The sequence below is a fragment of the Labrus mixtus genome, chromosome 23, assembly GCF_963584025.1.
Source record: "Labrus mixtus chromosome 23, fLabMix1.1, whole genome shotgun sequence".
Taxonomy (NCBI): domain Eukaryota; kingdom Metazoa; phylum Chordata; class Actinopteri; order Labriformes; family Labridae; genus Labrus; species Labrus mixtus.
The window spans coordinates 12,553,773-12,574,877 of record NC_083634.1 but is presented as its reverse complement, the minus strand read 5'-3'; the positions used below and the strand labels follow the sequence as shown (position 1 = coordinate 12,574,877).

Sequence of the window (21,105 nt, the reverse complement as noted above, 5' to 3'; positions counted from 1 at the left end):
GCTACATAAGACGCAAAGACTTAATCCCCTGTCCATCTAATTGTTGATTAATTGGCCAATAATTAAAAACTTTAATCCAAATCCAGGCCCGACTTCCTGCGACATTCCAAACCAAAGAGCTTCGAAATCATTTCCTTTTTGTATAAACCAGACAGTCACAAGAAATATCTTTTGTTAACATTTTTTTTTAGACAAAAATCCCTTCTTGCAGCTGTCACCTTCTGCTATGTAAATGTTTGTTTTTTACCTTTCTGTGTTTTTTTTTTTTTTTAAACCTCTTGGGAGGTGTTTTACCAAGATGCTTGCTCCGCTTAACATTCATACAGTCAGACATGATCACAGAAGGGAGCTACCCAGTACGATCACATCCCTCTACATGCACCTGAGCAGCTCCACTGAGGCTCCTGTGGGGGGGGAAAAAAGTCTTACTTAAAAAGCAGAACTGTAGAGTAAATAGTGAGGGAGTATCTCAGCTGGGCTGTAGATTGAAACTGGCAACTTTCCAGTTGTAGAGGAGAACACGCACTGAGGTTGTGCTCTGGATGATTTCTACACTTTCCCGATCTGTATTGAAGCCTCAGCTGGCAGTTAATAAAACTGAAAGCTTTGCTAAGATCAAATCCTCTCGGACTAAACATTGCAAACAAAGGGAGGGGGTCATGTCTCGTCTGCAGGGTCCAGACGACACTCTAATCACTTGTGCTGCAGACCTGAAAACATCATTCATCTACAGCCTCTTTCTGCTACTGGCAAGCTCTCGTGTAGGAGAATATAAACAAGATCATTGTAATAGCCTCTATGCATAATCACAAGGGCAGTTTTTTTTATGGGTATGAGCACAAGTAGGGTTGGAAAGCAGCAAATGGGTGACCAATTTCGCTTTAATTGTGAATTTAGCTGGAATGATGTGTGCCTGTATTCCTGCTAATTATCCCAAAGCTAGTATTAGAATCTCACTCTACCCGGCTATCGGAAGCCCAACTTTGCAAGAGCCCACTGATTAGAAATTCTGCTGCTTCTGTAGGAAACGTCGCTATCTGTAGCAATTTATCTTCACATTTACTAGTCTGATTTGTTTGGATGCACTGCGGCAGATCTCACACACACACACACACACACACACACACACACACACACACACACACACACACTGATCCCACCACACACATGTGCAGTCGTAGTCCCAACATTAGCCTAAAGTGCTGAGCAAAGGGTGCAGACTAATCAGAGTGTCACACAATGATAAATAATTTGCTGTTTCAGCCGAGCACACAACACCCCCAAATTCCCATCCCCTTATCCCCTTTGAAACACAACTACGCACATTCACAAGGACACAATAACCACAGCAGGACTGGAACGCTGTGTCAATTTGGGACTTGCTGTTTGCTATCACGAGGCGGCAGAGCAGAGTGTCTTAGTGCTGATACCCATCTTAACAAAGTTCTCATGTTCTCAGTCTGCTTGATGGGGATTTATTAGCGGGCAGCAGAGAGAGTTAAGAGTCAGTGCTGACCTAGGTCTCTTTAGTCAACGATTGTCTGTTTCCACTTACATTAATGAACTGGTCCGGGTTGTGTTAGTTCAGGGGGTTGGATCATAAGTATCAGAGAATGAGGTAAACTAGAAACTGCTGTAAAATCAAATCATACGATATGATAAGCTCCCATAATACAACATCTCTAGTTTTAAATTCATTGTTAATTTTATTTTAGACCACATTGAATCTGTTTTTTTCTGTTTGGCCTTATCAAATACATAACAGACCATTGCTGTAGGCTGATTGGTCAGATAGACATAAGGTATGATGTCACTGGTTGTTGTAGCTATTGTCAGTTTTATCATGTGACTACATGCATTTTTACAATATCTATATCCTTTATATGTCTATTAATATAGAATGATGAATGTTTTAAGACTTTTTGTTTTGCGTCAACTTCAGTTCTTACTTTCACTTTAATTTGCTAAATTAAAAATCAACCTGACGTTGATAAATGTGTTAGTATTGTCATTTAGAGCCTTTTAGCATGTTAGCATTCAGCTCAAAAACTCTGCTTTTTCCTTGGTGAAGGGAACTTACATTGTCTAAGACTCAAGGTGCGGTTTAATCACGGAAAAGGCCAATGTGTTTTGTTCACATGACACATCCTCTACTGGTATTCTTTCAGGAAGATAATGAATAGCTTCATCTTTTTGTTCTGTACTAGACCCAGAATATGTCAATGGGGAATTGTTGAAGGAAACATACTGTAAGGTTTGAAAGGGGTTGCCAGAGTTTGAGGTTCTTTTATTTTAGACTCAAACAAGCTTGCTGAATTTTTATGAAGCAAAGTTCTGAATAACCTTTCTGCTGTTGTTTGGTGGCATTCACTTGTGATCTAACAGTTGTGACGTGCCTGTCATTAATAGTCACATCATGTTGATACAAAGCTGGATCCACAGTGAGAGAAGCACTGCTTCAGTGTAGCACTCAGCATTAAACAATGGTGTCTCTAAGTCTTCATCTCTTATACAGGTTTAACACAGGCCTCACACAGGCCACCAATGACTGATTTGAAATACTATAAAACCCTTTCATTGGTCTTTCATTTTCGTTAAGTGCGAAAGTGTGTCCACTTCCAGTAGGCACACTCTTAATATTGAGTGTTATACACTTTGATGCATATTTATGGGATTGTTTTCTTTGTTGAGTCACGTAGCCATCATCAAAGTTAAGTCAGCAGAATTGTTTAGCATCTTTTTCATTATTTCTGATGCTGGCATTTAAGATCTGCACAGTTAATTGAATTGGAAATCTCCACCGGGAGAATAAATCTGATTGTTGCATAATAAGGCATGACGTGAAATATTGAAGCAATAGCTCAGTTTCAGGTAGTAAAGTGTGAAAGATATTCGAGATTCTCCTTCTGCATGCTGTGAATGTTTTTCCACTTCCCAATCCATTTAAAGGACAACGATCAACTGGCCCACTTACCCTTTTTGGTCATTTTCAATGATGCCTATTTAGAACAGTGACATGATTGACTTAACCTTTGCTGGAGCGTCCTAACATACGGGTCCCACTGGTGTCTTTAGCAGGAAGAAGGGCACAGCGGAGGAGATTATTGAAGGCATGGGGAATCTGGATGTCAATTTGAGTCAGCAAAGCAAGGACAAGTATACCTCAGCAATCAATTTTGATGAAAACATCACGGATAATGAATTGTGATAGAATGAGGATGACGGATGTGTCCTAGCCGTGTATCTGATACGGATGATTGCAGTGCTTAAAGGCTCCCCGTGGAGGAGGCAGATTGTATTCTTAAAGATGTATTTAATTAAATGACCTGCAGGGATGCAGTATCATGTACAGTGTCTCTACAGCACCAGCTTGTGATATCCTCTGATTTTATTAAGCATGAAAAGAGAACTATTTATGCAGATTGCGCAGGTCTTATTAAAGGAAAATTCTGCATACTTAAGCTCCAGAAATATAATAAAAAAAGGAATCCTCTAGAGCTTTGAAGCTGCCCGTGTTGTTTATTTTTCAATCAAGGTTATACGACCGCTCATTCAGCATAACCATGACTTTAATTAGCACATACAATGAATAATCATGTTGCCACTTGGATACAGTAACAATATTTTCCATAATTAAGGCAAGGACATAGGTTCTCATGCATAATGCAGCAGTTCCTTGCCTACAACTGGATTGAAAACTCCAGGCGTTATAGTCCTTTCTGATATCCATAGATGAAAAAAAGTGTTTGAATGTTTATTTTGTGAAGTCTCCCTGGTTTCGATTGATCTTCTTTGTGTCTGACTTTCTGCAAAGGTTTTTTATTCCTTCCTCTCATGGCCCATCTGACGAAAGTAAAGTGATGGAAATAGCTGGGTCTTTCTGCAAACTTCATCAGTTTAATGTAAAGAGAACTGGGACACTCACTGTGTTGAAAAGTGCTGACGTGTATCTATAGATGAACTTATCTCGTTACTATAGGATATTGAAACTGCACAGAGCTCAGTTTAAATTTGCAACTGAGTCTCAGAGAATATCACAGCTCATGTACTGTAGCCTGTCAGCTCTTACACACACAGAAAAGTCATACTACCTTTATAAACACGCAAAGATCTGCACTGTTAATCAAAGCACAGAATATACAAAATAAAAAAAAGCAAAAACAAGGATCTTTTGTTTTAGCTGAAGCTGTGTAGCAGACCATTGATCATTCTGACACATTAATGGCTTCCACCTTTTGTCTCTAATAGTGATTAAACCCATCATTGTCTAGAAAGCAACTGAGTAAGTTAGTTATAAGGTAATCAGCCCTAAAAGCCAATTTTGTGCCACTTTTGGTGATTTTCATGCAGAACTGGTCCACGGTCTCAGATGGAAACAGATGCTGCATTGCCCCAGATCGGATATCATGTTTGTCTTTTGGCTGAGCGAGAGTGTGTTGAGAAAATACGATTCCAGCCAAATAGGTTGTCTTTGGGAACTCGAGCTGTTTATGTGCAATATAAACAGTGAATATCCTTTTGGGAAGAAAATCCCTAAATCCATTAATGCACTCTTGTCAGTGCATCATCAGTGTGAGTTTCCTGCCATTGAATGGAAAACAAATGACTCACTTGGATGTGATTCATAAAGACTCTGACTCACCTTTAAACTCTGAAGCTAGAGTGGATAGAATTTCCTCCTTTGTCCCAGCTATAAGATTCTAAATGAGAGGAGTAAAAAGGGTAGCGACCTCTGCTTCCAATGCCAAAGCGAGGTTTTCTTTGAGAGAGACTATCATTGAAACACTTCCAGCTGACAAATGATCGCAATTAAAAGCACAGACTGCTCTTTCCCCTTGATTCCAATAAATGCCTCTGCCCTCTGATGGTGTGTCATTCTGGCCAGCGTGGGCGCATGAACCCCCCCGTTAAGAACCTTGGCTCCAGTCCCCAGCGCTGCAGTCAGTCACACTCAGTTCATAACAGCGAAGGACGGACATCTTATTTGATGGCTTTCTTAAAGTTCCTGTGAGGAGTTTGTAGTTGGTTATGAAACAAACGGAAATGAAAAGTGATTTCTCTTTATGACCTACAGATGCTAAAAAAACACCCTCAGAATAAATATTTATTATATCTATGTTGTTATTTTGATGCTTGTGAACACTGTTACCCGGTAGGAGTCAGAATTTGAAAATTTTGAAAGAAAACCCATTAAAAAATGTACAAAGACAAAATCAGCAATTTAATGACTTGTCCACAGGGGGCGCCAAAATCAACACAAACCAAATGTTCCTCACAGAAGCTTTAAGATTAGAAATCAATTAGCTTCTTCGACACTGTTTCATATATGTTAAATTGTATGGTTTAAAGTGAATGTAACTAAAATATTCTCTAGCTGATCATTTCAATGGCAAAAAAACATTTGCAATATATATTTTTTTTCCAGTTGACAGATGAACAGATAAATCCCCAGTCTTCTTAAACTCAGATTTCTTTTTATCATTGGCAGTAAAGCACAACACTCAGAGTAAATACATATCTCAGCTGAAATATTTGGAATTCAAAAGAGTGTTTTTGTATTCAGGACAGTTGGATGGACAGTTGGTCTTCATGGTCTCAAGATTGTTCCCAATTTGCTCTGGTTTAAACACAGGCCATGCAGTGACACACTGCTTCCTGAGTCTGTTTCCAGTTTTCAAGCCTGCCATTAGGAACTTGAGGCTGTGTCATTAAAAAACAGCAGTGACATATCGCTCTACTAGGCTACAATCTAATTTGTTTTTGTGCCCACCAAATGGGAACAAATGGCAGACCTGTATTCACATCCTTCATTGTCCAACCATGTAATTTATCTGATCTAAAAGGAGCATTTATCTGTACCACTGTGGTAAATGTTTTTGAATTACTTTCCTTTTATTAACTCAGATCTGCAGATCTAACACTTGCAAAAAAGCAGAATTGTAATCGGCAGATGTCCAGTGTTGGCAGCTCTGCCATTCTGGATGTCAGCTATGATTTGTTTTGGAGCATTAGGAAATATTTATATTCATTACACCTGAGGAAAGGCAGAGTCAGCCTTTGCAAAAGAGCTAGACGTTTTAAATCCTCTGTCCTCGGGCTGATGCATTTATTTTTGCACTCCCTTTCACCTTTTCAGAGTTCACTCTTTGATAAAAGTTGGTGTTTTTCTTGTTGGGATTATTCTTCAGGGGAAAAGTTTAAACAGTCAAGTGTATTCTTGTGTCACCAAGTTTCAGTGTAGGTTCCCACACACCTTCAATTACTTTCTACATTAACAGGAACAAAATACAATATATGTTAGTATAGCTGAGACCCTTAGGACAAAAATGCAGAACTTGCTGTATTACTCATTGCCTCCCATTTTAGACAGAGTTGCATAGAATGTATATCTAAATTGTCCTGTTACGTTGAAGCTGAAAACATAGTATATCACATTTAGAAACCATTTATTTTACATCCCCTTTTATGATACATTTCCTTTTGCTCTCACCTGTCCATTTATGATCAATTTAGATCAATTAATTCACCCCATGTTTAAAAGATCATGTATTAGAAGATGTGTTGTTAACAGAGCAATCATTCAAACTAGCCACACAACAGTTTAACCAATTTAGCATCCTGCTGGCAGCATCGTGAGCAGGTCAGACTGATATCAAACTGGCTTTTTTCATTTTTGGGACTCATGCCAACATGAATAAAATCCACCACCGGCCAAGCTGCCAGACCCCTGCTTGTCTGCAGTCCTTGTCCCTTGTCTTGCCGGGTTTCATTTCAGTTAATTGCAGGCTGTCAAGTGTCTGTCACATTTGTCCCTGTTTTGCTGAAAAACAACAGGCAGCCTTGGGACTTTTAACACTGTGACAATGTGTTAAAGTGAACCTGCCGTCCTCATGCAAACCCTTTAAATATTTGGCTTTAAAAGAGAAGGATCTAATCCCCTCGCTTTTGTTGATTAACATACATTTAATCCGCCCAAAAGGCTTCTGCCTCTGCATTTGTGTAATTGACCAAATGGCAACATGACCTTCTCTAAATGTTTCATGGTTGCACTGTTGCTAATAGTAAGTTGCCCTTTGCGAAGATGGGAGAGTTTGAATTTGAAATCGACAGAGGTATTGACCGGTTTGCAAAGCATCTCAACAGTCATTAGCTTCGACCAAAATATAAGCCGCTTAAACAATATGTTTATAACAGCCATCAGGTATCGATTTGGACTCTGTTTGATAGGTTTACTTTCTTATATTGATGGGATTTATTTCTTTTTAGCTGGCATTGGATAGATTTTCTGATTGATCTTTGGAAAGACTCAGTGGTTCACTCAATTTAACTTTGATACCATCTGTCTGGAGATCTACAGGAGACAGATTAAGGGATTATGAGATTAACACCTGGGAACCACTGACTTTAACCTCTTCTGTAATATCCCCCAAATAAAGTTTAGTCATTGTCACTCACTTTAAGTGTCCACAAAATTGGTCTTTACCATGAAGAAAGTTATCTAGATAACTACAATGATAAACAAAGAAAAAGAAAATATTTAAAGCAAACCGCATTAAGTGTAGTTGGCCATGAACTCTTGTGGTGTCAGACATTTCTGGGTCTTATTGGAGGTTCATCTTCCAGGCAAATTCCCAGAATGCACCATAAACATAATTTGCTCCTACTCCTATCTGTAAGATGGATGTCAGAACATGGATTTCGCAGCCCTACATAACTCGAGGAAATGTGTTACTTGATGGTATCTTGGAATTACACGTTGGGAGGGAATAATGAAGAAGGTCGACCTAGTATCACAATGAATCACTGGGTGAAATAACCAGTGCCGCAGGTCGAAGTCTCTGTAGAGTAATTTCACACTTCTGAACTAGGAATCAGTTTGAAGCACAACCAAAAAGTCATATTAAGATGTAGAACGATGGGAAGGCAACAGTGGTGTCCACTGCAGGATAAGATCACTCACAGAGAGGGACCGAAATGTCCCAGAAATGGCGACACCATGCCTAAAGCCATGATAAAAATCATTCTGACACCCGAGAATTCCTGTTCCAATTTAACTTTCCTATACTGTGGATATTAAATGTTGAAATCAGCTTAAAGCCCGGAAGTAACTTTATAATGTCTTATATGCTATATTGTTCTGCCAGCACAACCATCTATGTATCTTTTATAACTACATTTACATATTTTGCCCGTAAATGGACAGCTGTGGACACAGTGCAGCCCTGTGAAAAACTCGATACCCAAAGATTGGTGGTTGATAGTTGTTAATTTTATTGCCAGGAGTGAATACAGGCTATATATGGAGTGAGCTCAGGTGGATAAGGTCAGCAGAAGTTGAGATCAGATATAAAGTTTGACAGGCTTGTGTTATATTTGTGCCATTGTAAGCCTCCAGTAAATCAATGGGGAAGGGTAAATGTAACTAATAAATGTGTCTCCCCTCCATGTATTTTTATGAATGTACTGTAGATACTTCTTAAAATGAATCATCATCATTCAAATTTGATCACAAGGACTACTTATGATGTTCAAATGTTTGAGACAGAGATTTTCTTGTCCATCCCCTTGGTTTTAATATTTTATGTCAGGCTAATAGTTAGCTGGCGGAGTATCCACTGTGCTGATGACTAAATAATGCTGATGGTTGAAACAGCAAACATAGTACCTGTTAATGTCTGCTATTAGCAGTGGGCATACATTTGCAGAGCAGCTAGCATGACTGAAGACTCTTAGCGTTCTATTTATTTATTTTTTTCTATCCCTCAAATAAATAGAAAATGATTGATGAAAGCAATTTCTCAAAACAAAAGAATGAAATTGGCTTTATTTTTTCATTATTTAAAAGGGCTTTTCTTATAACCCAAGTGGGAACAGGCTTTTTTTCCAAAGCATTAAGTGAAACCAAGAGAGGTCACAGAGACTTATTCAATTACATTAAGACAGCAATCATGTGTAACACAGAGCCACTATCCCAAAGTGGTCAAAGATCTCCAGACCATTACGGAAACTGCGTAGCTTTGTATGCCGCTGCCAGTAACACTATCATGTCAACTGTCAGAGGATAAGTTGTGATCCCTTTGGAGTCATGGCCTACTTTTGTGAGCCCCGCCCTTTTTGGCGCCTTGGTTCTAAATTAACGGCAAGGAGCTAAACTGTGTTAGTTAAGACCTTAGCTCAGACACACACAGAAACACACACAGAAGCACACAAACTCTGGAGGGAAAGACGCATAAAAATGAGAGAGGTTGTAAGAAAAAAAAATGAACTACAGCGTTGATTGATGCTATCCACTCCTTCTCAGCTAATTTCACACAGGTTAAACCTTAAATTCCCCAATCATTAAACCAGTTAACACTTCATTTCAATATTATGCCAAGTAAGGGCCTTCTGCTTTATGTGGGCCCTCAGGGCATCGTTTGCCTCCGTGTAGCTCTTAATGTACACCCTCGTACAATTCCAAAGAAGCAGCAAGCTCAGCAGCAGTTTTCATCAAACTGCGTGTTCAGCACATGAACTGACCCAACCTTTCTTGAGATCAAGCAGCCGTGCATGGTCAGATGAACACATTTTAGTTTGTTTATGATGAAACTGATGGATCAGATTGATTCCAGGCTGTTGAGGTTATACCCTGTGGCTTGATTTTGCCGTTTCAAAAACAGACTCATTGATCAAAAAGCTCAAAGGAGTGTAGCATTGATCTATGATTGATTGGTCATTTTGGGGGGTTTTATTCTCACATGTTTTCTTCAGGGTAAGGTTACAGTTTTGCTGCCTCATTGAAGACAAATATGCAATACTATAGTCTAAGAAAACATGCTGCACCATTCCCTTTAAGAACCATATTTAAGATCATTTGTTCTTGTTTATTACCTGCATTGGCCCATTCAATCTCATTTTGTTGTATAGCTGCAGGCTAAAATGGCTAAGACAGCTTTGTGTTTGATAAATTACATTTCTGATGAGCTATGCATTCAGCTACAAGCTGCCATTACAGCAGCAGCCACTCAGCAACATGGTACCATCAGTTTTCTTTTTGTTTTCAAGGAAGGCAAAAGTGTGGCATGACTTTGTGTATGTGCACGAAATGAATGAATGAATGAGTAAAACGTGAAGAATTTTTATTTGATACACTTCTTCAGGACAACACCAGACATTCACTTTTTTTTTTATACCAGCCAAATTGTCAACTTTGACTTTGGTGGGTAATGGCACTGGAGCTGCACAGCACGATCCACACGCATTATCACACACACATATTAAAGTGTCTGATCCATTTAGTCAATAAAGTAAAAGGGCAAACATTAATCAGACAGCCATGACTGCATGCTCTTTTCTTGCCTGATTACACACTGTGTCCCTCATACTCTGCTCTATTTCACTGAAGAGAGCAGTTTTTTTTTCTTTCATTTTGTTTTTAACCAACATTCCTGCTTTCAGTTCCTAAGTTGTCTAAATGATTTTTGCTCTTTCACTGTAGTCTTTCAGCGTTATCCAGGACAAAATACTGCAGCCCAACACATTGTCCTTGAGCTTTAAGCTTGGAAAGATACAACTGTGTCTTACAGTCATGCGTCCACATAACACCAGCTTGCTGTCAAGACCAATATCACCTGCTAGCAAAAGCAACATCTGTCTTATTCATCCTCAGTGAGGGCACTCAGACGTCTCCTCTCCACTCAGGTAGGAAGGTGTGTGTCAGGCGAGTAACAAGAACAGATGAGAGATAAACATTGTGTCTTCATCCTCTGAGTTTCAAAGTTAGTGTTTTATTTTAGAGGGCACTAAGAAGTGGCCTTAAGCTGACAGCAAACTTGAACAGAATCCACTGTGTCCTTCACTGTATGAGAACTTTTTGTGCCCCATAATGTAGGTCATTGTGTAGATTATAAGATCCAAGCCAATAGCTATTAACCAGCTGCTCTTTATGTGTGCTGTTTGCACAATATGAGGGTGAAAGGATTCCAAAATCTATCTGCATTTCCAGCATGCTTAGAAAGTGTTTGTGAGACCAGGAGGAGGATTTTTGCTTTAGGTTAGTCCATTTTGCTTCAAACTCAGCCATTTTTGTTGAGGATTTACAAAAGCCATTAAACAGATACAATTAAAAAGATTAAATACATCACAAATTTTCAGACCAACACTAATGAACAAGTGAAAAGAGGTTCCTCTTAGGTATGACATGTAATTCTTGGTGGTTATGAGTTTTGAGGGTATATTGGAATATCCCAACAACTGTTAGATTGGTTGAAATTAAATTTGGTAGAGCCATTATGAATGCCCATAGGATAAATTTAAAATACTTGGGTTTAATCAGACTTTCACTTCACTGTCGTTTCATCAGTTGTATTTCCCATAAGGCTCAGGACAGCTCTTCTTTGAGCTGGCTTCTCTTAGATTTCTCTAGCTCTGACGTTTTAAACCCAAGTCGTTCTTATTTTAACTGTCTTTTCCTCTGGACAGCCAGTATATAGCCAGACCATGTAGCAGAATTATAACCCAATTCTTCCACAGCCTTTATTCAATGATGTAATTGTTAGCGCCATGTCCCTTTATAGCCCAGGTTTATAGAGGCTCCTTACAACTCCCATCGGCCATCCTGACGCTGGGTTGTCTGGTTGTAAACATGCTTTGAACTCCACCTCAGCTATTACTCTTACCTGCCATCACAGCCTTGAAATGAATTGAGTGTTGGGGAGATTGACAAATGGTTTGCATCACTGGAGAGCACAAAGCAGTTATCCATCCTCGCTCACTCTCAGTTTTTCAGAATAGCCCAGGGCGGGAGGGAAATGGGCCTGTCCACTTTAGGCAAGGTTTTTAATTTCATACTTAAAAACTTCACATATTAAATCATAAATTTATATATTTATTTATTTTTGTGGTTATGTGTTCAAACCTTTTAAAGCCAAGATGGATTTACCGGTCATGTAACAAGCTGACTCTGTTACACTGACAGGAGGAAAATACATATTAGGCAAGGAGCATGCTTGGCTGTGAGTGAAATGAGTTGACACCTGATGGGTTATCCAGTTCTCACGTGAGGTCACAGGATCCATATCATGATTTCAGCTTGTTTTACCCTAATGACCTGCAAAGCGCTTAGATGCTTAGAGCGTTGTAAATAAGTAATGTAACCCAGTGAACTAGTTGTTAAGGACGTACAATGACGCTATATGTAAGCCGCCATGAACTAGTACTTTACTGCTATAGAGTAACATCAGTATGCACACTGACAAAGGAGCTACTTTAATACAACCTTAGCGTTAAATTGAATTAATTCAGAACCTATATTTTTTTGTTTTGCTAGCCTGCCTATATCTGGTATTTAACCTCAAGCATTTGCTCTTTCATGGAGACTAATATCAGAAGCTCTAATATTTTGTAACCAGTGATAAATCCAGAAAAATTAGAGCAATTGCACGATTAACCACATTTGCATCGATATCCCAGTACGACCGTTGACAATAAATACACTGCAAAAGGCACTCAGAAAAATTCAATAAGAAAACCCTTTGCATGCACACACCATGCATCAACATTTAACCAACCAGCAATTATCGAATCAGGATGAATTTGTCATGCATTTTACACCATTTGGACGATCACATGGATCCCCAGCTCCAAGTGAGCTACTCTCAGAATAATTGGTGTCCATCTGGTCACCACTGCAAATGTAACGGGCACAATGACTGAGGAAAAAGAGGAAGGCAGAGAAAATGTGGTTAGATTAGACCTTGCGGTTGAAAAGCACAGCACAGGAGAGACAGTGTTACCTAAACACTTCCTGTTTATAGAAACACCACACAGAAAAAAGACTGGTTAAAGATAATTTAACCATTCACAATTCATGCTTCAATTATCACACGTCATAGAGATGTTGAACAATTTATTTCATATAATGCCATAAAAAAAATGCCAAATTAAACAAATCGTTTTGACACTATTGCAGTGCAAAATACTGAGTTGTTGTCCTGAAGAACCAGCTGTTTTCTAGCCTTTCTGTCTGTACTGAATTATAGACCCTTGTCGCTTGCATGTCCAGTTTCCTAGAATGTATGGAGGCTGTGAGCTGCCCGGGGTAACCATGAAACCTAATGCTGTATTTCCCAGGCTACCCTCAGATTGTCCACAAGCGTGGAGTGAGAGCTCGACTCATGAGGCTCTTTCCGTGCTCCACAGCCAAAAAGTCATCCTCCAGTAATCAAAGCAAGTGGCTCTTCACAGGCGCTCTCTCTCTCTCTCTCTTTCTCTTTCTCTGTTTCTGTCTCTATTTGTGTCTGTTTGAGGTTTTTTTTCATTGTTGATAATGTTTAAGATGCTTTTTCATCCTTTTTTTCCCTCCTTCTATGAGGACATGCTCCTCAAAACGGGCTCCACAAATGATTGCTTTTGCTGAAGTTCATCTTATACCCACTTTTATAAAGTAGTTATTGACATTTTGGTTTTACAGCTGAAAAGTCACACAGAATGGTAACTGAATGTGTGATTTGGGTTTATTTTTATATGCAGAGTGAAGTGCTCAGTCATTTTGTCAGAATGGTGTTTGCTGTCAAAATCTTTTTGATTCTCCACATTAATGTCTGCTTCTAAACAATCATATATGTCTTTTTTTACATGAACAAATGAATTTGATATCTAATGTTAAACATGGATTAGAAACAATAATCTAACAGAACATTTAGACTCATTTGATAATGAGGATCATATCAGATAGCTTATAATACATCATTTAACAACTTGAAGGCATACAAAGCATGAGCTCTGTAGCAGAAGGTTGATTGTGCCCTGTCAGAAGTCTTTTGTCTGCCCGGGCCACAATAAGACCCTCAGAGCTAATGAGCCATTTAGACACTGTGTCACACTTCAGGTATGTGGGAGGCCCTGAGCCAATAAGACAAGCCAAATGCTGTGCTGCGAGGACGCTGTGGTCGGTGACAGGGCCCAGACAGCATCTGCCAACAGCACAGACCCATTAAAAAGTATCACAGGGTGCAGCCACCCTCCTTCATGAAGGGGCTCTCTGCCACAAGGACTTTGTTCTTGAGTCGCACAAACCTTAATTACCTCTGCTGTCCTATTAGTGTAGAAGCAGGGGAGTCCGTTTTTTCTTTGGTATTGTGAAGTAAATTAAAGAACTTGGTGTAAGGGTGAGAAAAAGGGCATCTCAGGGAAATGTATTGAACTGTAATGGAGCAAGAATATTACCGTTGAGATACAAAATCTCTTGCAAAGAAGTCTAGGCCAAGACGGCAGCATAAAAAGTTATTACAGAACGATTTATATTAAATGGAATTACATCAAACAAATGCTGCACGCCTCACCTGTGCAAACCTGTGGTGACTGCAGCAATACTCTCAGTGTGTGTTACAACACCCTGAAGAAAGCTCAAGCAGATATGCATTGGTATATTTCTAAGTTTGTAGCCCTGTGAATTATAAAGGCCTTTTATACTTTTCCAACCATCCTGAGTGCCTGGACCTGGGTCATTTAGACTTTTCTTTTAAAGAACTATCAGTGTTGAGCAACAAGATGTGCACTGGTCAAATGATCCCTTATCCATCTTTTTTTAATTCATCAATGATTATATAGTAATGTAGTTAAAGAAGATCAAAGTTTGATGGAACAATAGAGAATGAGGAAGGGAAAAATACTGATACAATACAGTTATTGAATTGCTGGTGTCAAATATCCATTATTAACTTTTTAAAAATGTAGCGCCAGTATGAGTCACTGCATCATTACTACATGACCTTAAACAGTGGCGCTTTTGACATGAAAGTGGGAAACATGTACAGGAGTTAATTGGCCAAAGAAGAGGTTGACAGTATAGGATAAAAGAAGAAGAAGACAGCGGGATAATGTCAGACAGTGGTGAGAAGAGGTTGAAGGACGAAGCATGATGAGAGGTGAAACTGACACCGATATGCAGAGAATAAATACAATGATCTCGACTTTACCACCTGCAACGTTACAGAGGCATATTATATCCTTCAGTTAATCAGATGTCATGATGTCACATTTTATGATTGCTATATATAGATTATCACAGAATCGCTGTATGGAGATATACAGTTGATTTAAAAGAAATGGGGAAAGTAGCAAATGGCTAACCCTAACTTTAAAGGCATTTCATTTACTATGGCTTTATAAAGATGTACCAATGTTACATCTATATTCTCATATAAGCTGAAGTAATGTGGTAAAAGTGGTCAGTAGATTCTCTTCAATGGATATTTTCTTGAAAGGACATTTCAGTTTGGATAGAGAAGAACCTGAGTTCATTTTCTTAGCTGTAACTGATGTTGTTATAAGTGAAATGGGATATCTCAAGTTGTAGCCTCTAAGGGGCTAATTCTTTAAGACTCAGCAGCATCTGTTCACACCCAACCTTCTCCCTCCGTCTCCACAGACAGCGTTGAAGATGAGCTTGAACTATCGGCGGTCCGCCATCGCCCCGAGGGCCTAGAGCAGCTCGAAGCGCAGACCCGTTTCTCCCGGAAGGAGCTACAGATCCTCTACCGCGGCTTCAAGAATGTAAGCGAGCAGGCCACCATCCATAATGTATAGCTCAGTGGGCTTTGTTCAATGCTGGACATACCTTCCTGGGCATTATTTTCCTTTGATTTCATTTCATTTATTCTTTTTCATCCCCTTCTGTAGCAGGCAGAGTTTTTTAAGATTTTCTATTGCTTTACTTCATCCTGCTTCACATTTCTTTTGAGCATTCATTCTTTTGTTGATGCTAGAAAATGAAAATCAAGAATCTTATGAGTGCTGTTTTTCCTGAATCATCTATGTCTTGCACTGATCGTTATCACATCCAAATGTGTTTACCACTGAAAATCAAATTTTACACTGTGCCAAAGATAATTAGCTCATATCTGGAACACATTGTGGGAGATTAGTGATGAGCAATCAGGTCAAAGTCCTCCAGAGCAGCTCATAGAAACCTCATTGTCACCTCTGGTGTGAGGCGTAATGAGATGACCCAGAATCAACTCAACCCAAATTGTCTGGCAATGAAAGAGAGCAGGATAGTGAGAGTCCTGTGATGTTTGGAAGTCCCATGAGGCTTCACTTTCCTGTTGAGCCTGCACTATATGCTCCTGCAAAGTCCCTACAAAGCCTGCCCATTAGTCTGCTTCCACTTGAGACGGAGAAAGAGGTAAGAAGTGCACTAATGAGGCTTTTAATTTGTGCCGCACACTCTGCATGACTTCCTCTGAGGGACAAAATCTTGCAGACACCCTCTCAATAATTATTTTGTTTTACATAACAGATTTCGCCGTCAATCAGCTCACAACTGAAAGCATTAAAATATCTCAAGGACTCTGTTTGAAGGATTAAGGTTCCAAGATGATATAGCTGGATGACTTTAGTCCACCTCTGGGTCTCATAGCAGCATCACCCCAGCAAGTTTTCACTTATCCATTAAAATGTAAAGATATATCTGCACAATATTTAGTAAAGACTCCACAGGCGCTGGTTCCCTGGTCCCTCAAGAAGCAATACGATTGGATGAAAGTTTTCAGATTGTGTCAAATCTAGGAAGAAGAAGACTTTATTAGTCATGCGAGGGGAAATTCAGTTGGTGGTGGTGAAACGGTTGGTTCAGGATTTTATAGTTCATATGTGGAATTTATAATCTGAATTTTAAATGTCATTACCTTTAAGTGTTACTAAAATACAGTAGCCAATCCGAGAGAGCAGTCCCAGTGAATGATTTAGCCCTTGAGGCTGAACTTAGCTGTTAACAGATATTCAAACACTGAGGTATTTGGGCGCAGGATATCCCAGCAGTTATGTCGTGTGTCCCATGTATTGTCCTCGTTGAAGTGGCTGTGGGTTCCAATCTGGCCTCGGCCCCCTGCTGCATGTCATCCCCCTACTCTCTCCTCCCATCTTTTCCTGTCTCTCTTTAGCTGTCTTATAAAGGCAAAAAATGGCCCCAAAAATAACACTGAGGTTATAATCTCCAGTCTAGTCAGCACTTAGAAATAGTCTAACCCTTTTGACAATTTCTTCCCATCCATTCTCATCCAATGCTCCTTCTCCCTGCAAAGCATACAGCAAGTTACCGTTCCCCCTCAGTCTCTGCTTTCTTTGTATTTTCTTTCCCAAGAAATCCCATTAAGTTGTGCATCATTTACACCCACTTGCACACAAAACAATGACACAAGCTGAAGTCTCTGCTCGTCTGTGCGATGCCACCTGGTTTAAATATGGGCTAGTACTTCGAAAATGTGTTTAGAATTATTATGAGGAGAAAACATCTTTAAATCTTTGTTTTTAAGATACTTCAATCACATCAATGTTATGGCAGAATCCCAAATTGTACAGCTGCTAAATAGTTTTTTTTACCCCCATCACTCATTCCATACAAGTGTCAGGGTCAAATAACTCATCTCTGATTCACCCCTACCCAGTAAGATTGGTAGAATAAGGCAGGCTTTTAAGGCCAGCCAGACTAATTGAAGCTGGCATGGCTCCCAAAATGAGAAATTTGGCCCTTTGTCCTTGTCGTCCAGGGCTTTGGAGCAAATCAAATACCTCTTAATGTGGTCGGTAGAAGAAGGTCATTCGTCTTGACAACAAACTTGTCATTCATTTGCAGCACAGGTGCTCAAATTCAAGCTTTGAGACAAAATGAAGGGCTCTGACTGGGATTTACTCTTCAGGTGGAATCAGAGCAAAGGCCACCGTAAAGAAATAAGAGATTCTATCATTTCATAAGTCCCTTGACTCAAGAAGACAAAAGGAAATAACACAATATGTCCTCACATCTTGCTTAAATCTGCTGGGCTTTCACAGTTCACAGTGCAGGACATTGCCTCTGGCATTGGATTAAGATCGCACAGTGTCTATTCCATCAAAGATGATGCCTCTGTTCACAGGATTATTTCATTCCCCACACTGCTTATTGCCGCGCTGCGTCACTGGTTCAGAAAAGGAATTTCACAGATTGTATTTGTGATTTTCTTATCATGGGTGGGCTAAGTTTACAAGACTATTAAATGAGTACAGATAAATGTTTTGACCTCTAATGCTCACCTATTAGATTGATAATGAATGATATTGAATTAAATCTGACTTCAGTTTTGATTTAGATTAAGAAATATAAGCTTGTGAAAAGTTTGCATATCAATAGGAAGCTAAGATATAAGAATGAACCAATACTAATGCACCTTCAACCTACATTTCCATTTTATGACCTGGGTATGAGTGAATCAAATTTGTCTATCAACCTTAACTCTAACCCTAACCCTAACCCTTAAATATTGTAAAATGTTGTTCAAATTGTAAATCATTGTATGTCCTTAATGGTGGAATGAATTAATCTTTTGGTTCTCCCTGATGAACATCAAAATGCATTAGAAGAAAACAGCCTTTCCCAAAAGCTCAACATAAATGACGTCTATAAAGAACAGTGAGTGAATGAGGTGCTGACGTTTATCTTAGCGACATCAAAGTTCATCCTGATGGGAGCTTAAGGCAGTGCAGGCATCAACTGAGTGTACGGATTTCACTGAACTTTAAATTAAATTGCAGGGGCACAGTGTTGTACGAGATGATAACTTGATAACACACTGGCTTCATTCTCGATAGAAAAACTGCCTCCCTTGCCAATATCATCACGAGGCGGGGAGAGGAATCCGATATAATCCGATCAGTTGAATTCTTTATTTCAGTTTGAGACTCAGTTCAAGAATCGCAAAGTTTTCTGACTTTTAATTTCCCTTCAGGATTGTGAGGATGACTTAGCAAGGTGAGAGCAAGAAGCTGACTTGGACTAGAGCCTGGAATATATGACTGTCATATAATCAGTGTTGTTTAAGTGTCGACAGCTGTAATTGCCCATCACTGTACAAAAACAAACACACTATTAGAGGCGTGCAGTGACTTTACTACTGAGGTGAAATTAGATGTTGTTAAAAAATATTTAATTACATGACATTTCCCTGCACTACTTCAGCAAAAGGTTGACTGTTGACAGCCGTTCACTGCAATGTTGTAGAGCATAAACAAAGCTCTAATTAACGGGAGCTCTTCCAAACAACACAGAGAAACTGTCTGTATTTCAGACGTACAATGATTTTGAGGAGCAGCTTTGGTTTTAGAGTGGATTTGTTCTTTCTTCAAGGTTTTCTCCCTGTGCTGATCATTTCTGCAGCACTGGCTGGAAAATAGTTGTGAAATTGGAAAGTAAAGTGAGATACTCAACCGAAAAGTAAAAGAATTGGGGGGGGGGGATACTATATTCACTTTCTTGCAAGTGTTATATGTGATGAATGCTTAGCATAGCATGCAACAAAGCAAGCTAGAAGCCAAAGCACCTAGCTGACAAATAGAGGTAAGGTGTATGCAGGGATAAACAAAAGGAGACATTGTGAGGGATGTTTCCAAAGGCCTTACCTGTCTTTTGTTTGCTATGCTAATTATTAAATGTTAGCATGATAGCACACTAAAAGAAAAATAGCTGCAATTAGCAAAAGTCCAAAACAAGGTAAACATACCAGAAAAACATAATATGTTAGCATTAGCATTGTGCGTATGTTAACATGCCTACTAACAGCCTCGAGCTTTGCTTTTCATCGTAATCTTTTCCAAAAAAGAGATCTGCCCAATCCCCTTCTCCTGGGCTGTAGTCGGTTAGTACTTCTGTACTGGGATTTGACTTAAAGGTATTTTTTCTAGAAAGCTTTGTCAGTGTAGAGCCATGTCCAGGGGCAGATGACCACCCTAAGTTCTTTGCTGGGGAAAGAAGGATGAAATTTGTCGGCTGCATTTGAAGGAGCCTTCGGGAAAATAGACCGCCTTCAACGCACTGCTGTGATGTAATCACCTGTCAAATGTGCAATCCGACGGCTGCAGCCCCTGAACTGGGACACATTTACTGTTCTGCCCTACAAAGGCAAAAGACCTTAAGTCGCCAGAGTGTAGAACTGAGAAAAATGACTTTAAAGTCTTTTTGTTGTCCAGCCAAATGAGTTGCAGGCAGAATATTGGAAATGTGGCAATTCTTTGTCTTTTTAATCAGGTTATTAATATACATAAAAATCTTGAGCTTAAACATGACCTTTGACCCTTATTTGGAAGTTAAGGTACTCTGCCGTTGCGTTGCCTGTACAATAATAAGGGGTCATGCCAAGGCAAAAGGCATTAACTTCCATTTGTTAGCTCCCTTGGTTGCTGATCACTGTATTGCCTTGGTTTCTCGAGGGCTTTTGGAAGTTAAGGCAAATACAACTTACTATTTTCTCAAAAGAACAGCACAATTGACTCAAGATATCTGTCCACATAATAAAGCACATCTGTAATGTTCCAAAAATGACAAAAACTCATTTTCTTACTGCCTTTTGCCTTTGTAGGGCAGTGTTGTTGCCTAAACCACCAAAACCAAACTCTGATAGTCTCAAGACGAAACATACAAAATGTCTTATTCAGGTTTAGGTACCACAAATAGCTGTCAGGGTTTAAGATAGGATCGTGGTTATACAGATGCTACTTAGAGCGCCCACCATGGAGAGCTGTTTGTATCCTTCGACATCATCAGGATTGATTGGCTAGTTTACAAGAACTGCACCATGTCTGACTCTCAGACTTTATTTAATCAGGTCACACGCTGCCAAACTTCAATATGAAGACATTGTTGTGCTCATTCTGTCTCCCTTATTTCCCTAAAATTCTTGCCCTCACTTTAACCAACAATATATGAAAGTAGGTCTGTGAGACAACAGAAGAAGAGTGTCAGGGGACCCACACAGACAACCTTGCAGCATCCTCTCAGATTGAGACATGAGGTGGCCCCTTTGAAGCATGTCAACAAAGTTCCCTCTTTACTTTTGCAGCTCCATTGCTTGGAGGTTGTTCGGACATGTTCACAGGAAGGGGGAAACCCGCTTTGTTCTGAACACAGTTGCTCACACAGGAAAAACTGTGTCTTGAGTGTGAAATGTCTGAGAAGTGGGGCAAAGACTGACTGAAGCAAACTCTCACGACTTCATTTTCTAAAAAAAAAAAGTGAAAAAGATTCTTACTCAGTTAGTTTTAAACATTAATTCTCAGATAAAGCCACGGCAATATGTAGAATCACTGGGTATAAAT

The 21,105-nt window shown here is 39.5% G+C and overlaps 1 protein-coding gene across 7 annotated transcripts in view; it reads left to right on the top strand.

The window, feature by feature from the left end:
- kcnip4a (potassium voltage-gated channel interacting protein 4a) overlaps positions 1-21,105 on the top strand; it is a 114,023-nt gene that overhangs the window by 86,826 nt on the left and 6,092 nt on the right. For 6 of the 7 annotated variants that reach the window (XR_009666836.1, XM_061031845.1, XM_061031848.1 and 3 more), the window contains one exon: positions 15,410-15,534. Coding sequence is in view for 6 of the 7 variants with exons in the window: in XM_061031845.1 (XP_060887828.1) it covers positions 15,410-15,534 (125 nt within the window). In the remaining variant the exon portion in view is untranslated. Of the gene's footprint in view, positions 1-13,079; positions 13,207-15,409; positions 15,535-21,105 lie in introns of those variants that run through there. The other variant, XM_061031850.1, reaches the window with a different exon arrangement.